At 42.7% G+C, this 9,322-nt stretch overlaps 1 protein-coding gene across 2 annotated transcripts in view; it reads right to left on the bottom strand.

Annotated features, from left to right (window-relative positions):
• Positions 1-529: 529 nt before the first annotated feature.
• CBLL1 (Cbl proto-oncogene like 1) overlaps positions 530-9,322 on the bottom strand; it is a 30,068-nt gene continuing 21,275 nt past the window's right edge. The window contains exons 3-7 of one of the 2 annotated variants that reach the window (XM_040412955.1): positions 8,202-8,299; positions 7,119-7,202; positions 5,689-5,762; positions 5,372-5,413; positions 530-2,626 (exon numbers count right to left, since the gene is read on the bottom strand). In XM_040412955.1, coding sequence (XP_040268889.1) covers positions 1,600-2,626; positions 5,372-5,413; positions 5,689-5,762; positions 7,119-7,202; positions 8,202-8,299 — 1,325 coding nt within the window. In that variant the 3' untranslated portion in view covers positions 530-1,599. Of the gene's footprint in view, positions 2,627-5,371; positions 5,414-5,688; positions 5,763-7,118; positions 7,203-8,201; positions 8,303-9,322 lie in introns of both variants that reach the window. The other variant, XM_040412947.1, reaches the window with a different exon arrangement.

Here is a 9,322-nt window from a genome sequence, read left to right as displayed (position 1 = left end):
AGGCATCTGTGTTGGTCCCACTTTCATATGTGCCCGCATTGCTGAGAAAAATGATGTCTTAATATGCAAATGAGCCTGTAGGAGCAACGGGGGTGTTGCCGTTATACCTAGAGGCTCGGCCCTCTGTGCAACTTCTGCACTTCGATTGATAGGGCCAGGCGTGATGAAGTTTATACTGCCTGGTCCTGTCAATCAAAGTGCAGAGGAAGTGGCAGTTGCAGAGAGAGCAGAGCCTCTAGGTGTAACCGCAACACCCCAGTTGCTCCTAGAGACTCATTTGCATAAATTAAAACATTTTTATCCACAATGCGGGCACATATGAACATGGGACCAACACAGATGCTTTCAGCTGCTAAGCACACATGTAACAGGTCAGTCAGTGTCAGATACAAATCTGCTGACAGATGCCCTTTAAGCCTTATGCACACAACAGTATTTTTGGTCCCAGTCAGATCTATTTTTTTTTTTCAGTTCGGTTGAGGAACCACTCATTTCTACGGGGGTGCAAAAAAATTCGGACAGCAAACAGATGTCATCAGTGTGCTGTCTGCATCCAAGTGTCTTTTCTGCAAACTATAGAATGTCCTATTCTTGTCCGTTTTGCGGACAAGAATAAGCATTTCTATAATAGAGACAGAGGGAAGTGCGGGAAGAACATGGCTGGTATCCATAATTTGCGGACCTACAGTTGCGTGCATGAGGCTATAGGGATATCTTGAGCCAAGAGGAAAGGTAAGGAAGGACACATCTATGATGCAGCCAATAACACAATACAGCATATTTTTTAATGCAGATTGTATATTCACGATACAAGCAATCCTGTTGTGTACACTGAGAAAATGCTGATATCACTTATAGGGCTAGTACATAAATCTTAGGTTTCCTGCCGGGTACATTCAGATCACTAAATTCTACAGCTAGTGGGCTGTCTGACAAGTTGTGACGTCAAATCTGCAGTGGAAATTCATTTGAACTACGGAGTGGATACCCATAATGGATTTAGGCTCAGAATCAGCTTGAAAAAAAAAAAAAAAATACACAACCTAACCTTGCAATTAAAAATTACTAAACAATTTTTTTATTGTGCAAGAAGAAACCTGCTGCACAGTTGTGTCTTCATGTAATATGTACAAAATAAACTTATTAGACAACATAAAATGGATATTAATATCTGGTAGTTGTAGCAAAGTATATTTATTTAACCGCTGGTAAAAGTACCAGACTACAGCACAGCAGTCCTTACTGCATTTTAACTCACACCATTTAAAAGGGCAAGGAATACAACTGTACATGTAAATATACATTCATATCGAACAATTTAACTACCACAATGTGCTGTAAAAGAAAATGTAAAAAAAATCTGAAGCAGTGGTAAAAGATTTTAAACTGTTAGTGCTATGCATGGGGGAAAAAAAATACAAGTCACACTATACTGTGTCAACACATTTCATAATTAAGAATGTTTCAGGTTAATGTATATTGACCCAGGAGAAAAACTGTATATACATATCTGAATCCAAAAAAGTACTGTCTATAAACAGTAATGCAAGTTCAATATAATCAAGCACAAAAATAAAATCTAGGAGTTCAAAAGATAAATCATTGATAGTAAGGCCTATATCTAGCCTGATCGGGATGATGTGGCCCAGGGATAGGGGCTTGGTTTGGAGGACCCTGCATTCGTGGAGGTGGTGGAGGTCCCCTTGGTGCAGGCCATATGCCTGGGCTTATTCCCCCAGGCTGTGTAAAGGGTGGGCTAAGAGTTCCTTGCTCTTCACTAAACTGTGGTAAAGAGTTAGGATTATAATGATGTGGAGGAGGGGCATTTACTGGTGGGCCACCATGTTGTGGTGGTGGAGGTCCAGGAGGAGGATGATTCATGTAGGGTGGCAACTGAGCAATTATATGTCCAGGTGGAGGTGTAATTGGTGGTGGAGCAGTTGTCAAAGGTGGTGGGGGTCCTTGGCTGTACACCATGTGAGGTGTACCAGCTCCTTGAGGTGGGTGTTGCATTGGATGACTTATAGGGGGTGGTGGTGGAGGTGGTGGTGCATAATGTTGCTGTGGAGGCATAATATGATGAGGATGAGTTACTACTGGTTGACCAGGATACTCAGGGTGGTGAAGAGTTGGACCAGGTCCTTGAGGAGCTTCCCTAGCCCCAGAACTGGAATCATCTTGAATAGGTACGGTTATTAAATTGCTGTGTTTTCTCGTATTAATTCTGAAAGCATCTTGAGGAACAGTGCGAGGTGGAGCCATGGACATTTCTGCAGGAGAACCACGCATATCTTCGTGTTGCTGATTAAAATGTTCATGAGGCACATGCTGAATAGGGGGTGGGGGCATTAGCATGTGCTGCTTTGGAGGCATGTGACTCAAAAGGTGCTTGTCTGGGGGCATTATGAAACGTTCAGCCAAATCAGTGGGTGGTGGAGCCATTGGAGGATGAATTGGTTCAGGCGGAGGCCGAGTGGCTGGCTTCGCTGCTCTCATATGGCGATGGTTAATATGCGCCTGCAAATCTCTCTGGGACAGATACGTTCTCTTGCATCCTTGCACAATACTGCACATAAAGAGCGTTCCACGTGCACACTGCTCAATTCTCTGAACTGGATCATTACAGCTGAAAAAGACAACCGCGTATTTTAGAAGATAGCGAGCAGATGAGCCTCTCTCTAATAATGGCTTTAATTTTGTTATAAGAAAGAAGTATAGACCATTTCATGAAAATTTGTTCAATTTGCATAGATAGCATGCTTCCCTGCAGTGCCTCAAATTGGGAGTTCAGGGGGCTGCTACGCTTGTTTTTCATAGGGGATCTGAGTTAAAGTGGTTGTCTTACAAAAAATATTCTACAGTTTTCAAGCCAGCACCTGGATGTGAATACTTTTATAATTGTACGTGATACATTTTTTTTTAAATTATAGACAGTGAACTATTCAAAAGAACTATCTGTATAGCGCCATCTACTGTTTGCTCCTTTTCTCACTACTGTCCTGCTCGGAGATGGAAGCATATGTTCTGTTCCATCCCTCAACTACTACCAGCCACAGCAGACAGGACACGCCCTCTGAGAAAGGACACATCCCCTAAACTGCCAACTTGAAATAAATCTAGCAGAACAAACTGGAGCAATGAATGGAGATCCATGTGAGGTACAGGACTAGTTCTAACTTTGTTAGAAATAGGCTGTTATATACTAGATTATGTATGACTCATTTTTAAGATCAATCATGGGATACCTCCTTTAAAGGAATCATTCCCGGAGACAAATTCACTTTACAACGTATTCCTTATGTGTTCAGTACACTATTTTCTTTAAAACAGTTTCCCAGGATTGACAGCCTGTCCTTGGAAAAGGTTATCAATATGACACTGGCAAGTGTCCAACTGCTGGCACCTCCGCTGATCAGCTGTGCCTAGGGCATATGAGGTCACGTTCACTAGTCACATGGCCTAGGTGCAGCTCAGTCCTACTCAAGTCAAAGGGGCTGAGCTGTAATACCAAGCGCAGCCACTATACAATGTACATCGCTGTGCTTGGAGAGCTGCGAGGAGGCCACAGCCGACGGGCAGACCCCCAATGGGAGCTGGCAGGTTCCCTTTAAATGAAAAGGTAACTTATCAGATTTGAAATTCGATATGTTAATTCAGAGTCCAGCTGAAATATACATTAGATAGTTTTAGGCTAGAGCTGCACAATGACTGACTATTACGGCCCAGCAAGTTGTTTTACAATCCAGAGCTGTGGAGTATGAGAGAATTTTGGGTAGTGTCAGAAGAAATGTACCAACTCCAACTCTGGCTTCAAAAGAAAAATATTGCAAGATGGTGACAAAAAATAAATAAAATTGAGAAGCCAGATGTTTTAGTACGGTAAATTTATAGTTCCTTATACACATGGGAGAGTAGAAGCAGGGGGTGAAAGTGTAGAAAAATAGAGGATCCGGAAATCTGACTTGTCGACTCCATAACCCTGGTATAACTGCAGAATTGCTGCAACTGGTTTGGACTTCTTGCAATGTTCACAAGGTCACCCTTCACCAAACACAGAGATTGCTTTAAGGTAATGCAGTGATGTGATCACAACTTGCCGATTAAACGAAACTCACCATGTAGCTCTAGCCTTACCCGTAACTGCAAAAGTATGATCACGCTAAATAAGCAGCGTTTAGTATTAATCAACTGTAACCCACCTTACTCATCCTGCTGGGTGGTAGAGATTCGGAGTAACAGTTTGATACCCAAGACCAGTTTCAGATGAGCACGTCCGTAATGTGAAACAAAGCCTGTGTAACGGCCGCATTCCCTGAACTGACCCCCAGCTTGGATGCCACCAATTTATAATGCTGGGAGTACCAGCCAGACCACGGGACTACTGTCCTGTAATGAAAGGATGCTGTGTGTGAGAGATGGCAGACACATGGTCAGGCTGAACCTCACGGATTCACAGATCACTATGATGCTGTCAGTTTGGGTGAGCCGAGCCACGGCTGGTCCTGGTAAAGTAGCAGTCACATTGATCATGTTTCAGGGACCGCAGATGCTCATCTGAAAGCGGCCAAGGAAAAGGACCTGTGCACAAAACTACACCTGATGCAAGATCGGGTGGGAGAGGAAAGTTACAGTGATACTGTAGATATTTCATTTATAAACCTATTTTTTAATTCCCAAACAGTTAGTACTCATTTACTTGAGTAGCATCTTTATTTCTGAACCCACCATCATAGGATACCAAGCTGGCAATATCTGATTGTATTAAGATGTACAAAAAAAGTTTACTTACGAGTTAGACTGTCACAATAATAGTCTATGGGTGCATTCAAGATACTGCTGAAAACCGCTTAATTTTCTGTATGAGTACTCTGTTACTGCTAATCAGTGATGGCCAGTTCGCAGTGTTCGCCAACGAACACATGCAGGCTACCATCTTGACTCACAAGTCCGGCGATGCACAGGTAAGCCCTTACCTGTGCCGCGAGCCGGTCTGAAATCAAATGCGGTCACGAGGAGCAGGCAGTTCCAAGAACAGCCGCCGGGGGCCTTCATCGGGCTGTTCTTGGAACTGCCTGCTCCTGGTTACCGCATTTGTTTCAGACCGGCTCCACAGGCACAGGTAAGGGCTTACCTGTGCATCACCGGATTTTCGAGTCAAGATGGCAGCTCGCATTTGTTCGCCTTTCGAACACTGCGAACTGGCCATCACTGCTGCTAATATCAGTCACATTATTGCACAGTATAACTTGGTAATGTATACTTTTCTTGTACAACCCTTGTAAAATACACTGAACAGTAAAGGCATTCTACCACCAACCCTCAGCAGTGACCCTTAAATAAAGAAAAAGATTACTAGTCTTGTGAAACCTACCTCACACGTTTATAGGAGTCAGTACTTTCTTCAACAAGTGTTCTTTTGGGAAGGGGAAAGAAAATCATTATACCACAAAATAAAAGAACGATGAGCACATTTGTAGGCTATAGAAGAACAAAATGGGGACTATTATAAAAATGAAAAGGGGAACAGTACTAAGAAACTAACATTACAACTAATAATAATCGATGCCTCAATATGATTTCTAAAGATTATCCAATGTAATTAAAAGGGAGTGAACTGTACAGAATATACTGAAAAATACAAAGTAAAGACTCACATATTGAGGCAGAAACACTGTAAGGGAAACTCACCCTGGACAAAGCTTATCTGCCTTCTTCTCATGGAGCAAAGCACAGTCATAACAGAAAACGTGCTTGCAAGGTATCTGAAAGAAATATGACAAAAAGAAAAACAAAGACAGCAGATTTAGTAACCGGCAAAAAAAAAAAATCTTCCCCGGGTTTCATCGAGGTTCTATTCACAAGTTTCATGGCAAAAAGAATACGTTAACCTATCTGGTGAAAAATCCAGACTGTCCTTTGGGCACAGATTTGACAGCTGAACATCTAGATACTGTGACTTGAAAAGCAGTCTATCATAGTACTCAATGCTGCAGAGCAAATTTTCAGAATCTGAGAAAATGAATGAATATAGCTGCAGCGGCACCAGACGACGACTGGCAGGTGGCAATTACTTCGTCACCATGCATTCCATTCTCGGGCAGTCTGCATGCGCAGTTGCTGCCTCAGATGCTTACGAGAGACAGCGATTGTGAATTACAGCGATGAACCCCGACACCTCCCCCCACCGACGCAGGCATGCCTAGTACCTCTTCGCGCCTACATCCTGGTTACATTTACCAACCAGGAGCCAACGCACTCCCTCTATAGCGGTGGAATCCATCTGATCCAGTGTTCACTACTTCTCCAGGTGCGTTTTCTATGACAACATACTTACATCGCAATACTTACCCATGCCCATATTCTGGTCCCGGAACTCAGTCCATTTCTACTCCTGCCAACCGTTTTGCCCTCTATTTCATTATCACTATACCGTCTTCACAGCACTGGCGTCTCTTCATACACTCTCCAGTATACTGCTCTTAGTAACCGCTTCAGGTCTACATGTAATCTCCTGTATTACTAGTGACCTCCTCTTTATGTCCGATTTATATAATCAGTATTATTGCATTGATCTACTGTTAGGGCTCATTCACATGACCGTATGAATGGGTCCGCATCCGTTCCGCAATTTTGTGGAACGGGTGCAGACCCATTCATTTCAATGGATGCATAAAAGATAGCGCATGTCCCATTCTTGTCCACAATTATGGACAAGAATAGGCATTTTCTCTTATAGTGGCCGCCACGTGCGGTCCACAAATTGCCGAACGCCCACGGGCCGGCAGCAGTGTTTAGCGGATCTGCAATTTGCATACCGCAAAACACAACGGTCGTGTGAATGTAGCCATATTCTGTATTTCTATACAGATACGGCTTGATAAGGTCAGAATGACCGAAACGAAGTCATTTTTAAGGTTTTGAATGAAGTGATCTAATAAAAAAAAACAAGCGCAGGAGATCAGCTGTTACCGCCAGTGGCAGCTTCTAGGAAAATCCAAATGACTGACCATCCATGATGTATGGACGCACCAGACCTGCCACTGCGCACAGATGGGGATCCCAAGCTGGTGCACTCATGCCACAGTTAGATAAGATAGGCGACCCCAGTTACCACTTACCATCCGTCCATATATTTTGATTGGCAGGCCACATTTGTCACAGAAATGAACAGGAGTATCATCCTTCTCTCCAATAAGATTAAGCTGTAAAAACAAAGCAAACACATGCAGAGGTTGTGAAATCCAAAATGACATCTACAGCACATGATTAACAGGTAATGAAAAAGTGAACCATTATTACGAGCGTTTATCAACATACATATAGATACACAGGGTACTGGTATGTTGCTAATACAGAAGCACGCTTTATCTATGGGATAGTTTGGGGATTTTATTTTAGTCTTCTGTTTGATCATTGATTATTTCTGACAGGAGCAGAGATGAAAGTGGACATGCAGAAATTGAAATTAATTCTAGCTTCTGTTCTGAAGCATTAAAAAAAAAAAAAACTAAAATCAGCGAATGTGGTAAAATAAAGCTTACTGTGTACTTAACTTATACTCAACTGCTAATTCCTCAGCAGCAATAATGTGCCAGAAATGCACACGTGACCTCTGCAGCCAATCACCGACTTCAGCAGTGATGCCTCCATGTACCGTATTTGAGCACTGAGGCCAGTGATTGGCCGCACAGGTCACATGCACATGTATGACACATAATGGACAAGTAAACAAAAATCCCGGGAACAGCGAGGGATACACCCAGGTGAGAATTGAGGTTTTTTCTATTTTACCATGTTTCCTGATTTTATTTTATTTTTTTAAATCCTGGGCTACCCATTTAAGAATAGAAATGAGAACAGTACCAGAGAGGAATGTTTACTTCAAAGACTAGAAGACAGCATCGCGGCCTGCTATTGGCTAGCCCCCCACTGTATGTTTTGATCCGTGCGACAGGGAGATGCAGCTGCGGGCATCAGGAGCAAAGCGGATGCCGAGAAGAGGGGTAAGTATAACCTGAGGTGCCCAGGCATTAGGGGGGGGGGGGGGGGGCTATATAGGGGTGGGATAACCTCTTTAAAGCCATGGAATGGCATTATATATCATAAATTATACCAATTAATTTGATTCTACTAAAGGATCAATAACTACAATATGAAGACCGTTACTGTTTGCCGTTATATATTCTACTGAAATACCGTACCTTAAAGTCCCAAAAAACATGAGCAGGAAACCTTCTTTGATTGCCAAACATATCACTTCCTTTACCGTCATACCTTTCATCTTCATTATAATCAAAACCTCCTTGAAAGAAAGACAACAGCTAGAGCAGAATTCAAACGCCATACCAACAATATAGCAAAAACCTTCACAGAAATTCGCACTGTGCTCTGCATGAGTTGCATTAAGTCCATATTAAAAGGGCATCTGTCAGCAGATTTGTGCCTATGAAACTGGCTGAACTGTTACATGTGCACTTGGCAGCTGAAGGCATCTGTGTTGGTCCCATGTTCATATGTGCCGCATTGCTGAGAAAAATTATGTTGTAATATATGCAAATGAGACTCTAGGAGCAATGGGGGCGTTGCCGTTACACCTAGAGGCTCTGCTCTCTCTGCAACTGCTGCACCCTCTGTACTTTGACAGTTCCAGTATGTTGAAGTGCATAGGGTGCAGCAGTTAGAGAGAACAGCGCCTCTAGGTGTAATGGCAACGCCCCCATTGCTCCTAGAGGCCAATTTGCATATATTACAACCAGGGCTGTGGAGTCGGAGTCGAGGAGTCGGGGGAAATTTTGGGTACCTGGAGTCGGAGTCGGCAAACAATGCACCGACTCCGACTCCTACTAAATTTAGATTGGAATAAAAATAAAAAAAAGCAAGTTTAAATGTCCCAATTCACAAAAAGTTATAATTAATGACTTCTCTACTGTAAGAATAAAGACCAATGCATGCAGTGCCTCACGTAACCGCAAAACGAACACGTTAAGTGACCATGAAGAAGCATGCTTTTCATGTGCTTCACTATATGGCACGCAACGCACAATTAGGAGCTGCAATACTTATACTTTCCATAGTGTTGTGTTCTGCTTTTACAGGGAACGCAGCGTCCATGTGTAACCTAGCCTCTCACTGATAAGGGATTAAATAAATATGTTTTTTGCAGGACTAGAGAGTGAGACACTTGTATAAGTGAAGGGAATGGAGGGCCAATAGCTCAAGACTGAAGCTGTAAAACATTGGAAAAACGGCTGTCATTCAGCTAAGGCTATAAAAACTTGTAAACTCCGATTGTTAGCTTAAACTTTAAACATGACTATGGGAT

This window comes from Bufo bufo, chromosome 1, assembly GCF_905171765.1.
Source record: "Bufo bufo chromosome 1, aBufBuf1.1, whole genome shotgun sequence".
NCBI classification, from domain to species: Eukaryota; Metazoa; Chordata; class Amphibia; order Anura; family Bufonidae; genus Bufo; species Bufo bufo.
The sequence above is the reverse complement of the archived record's forward strand: the minus strand, read 5'-3'. Positions and strand labels throughout refer to the sequence as shown.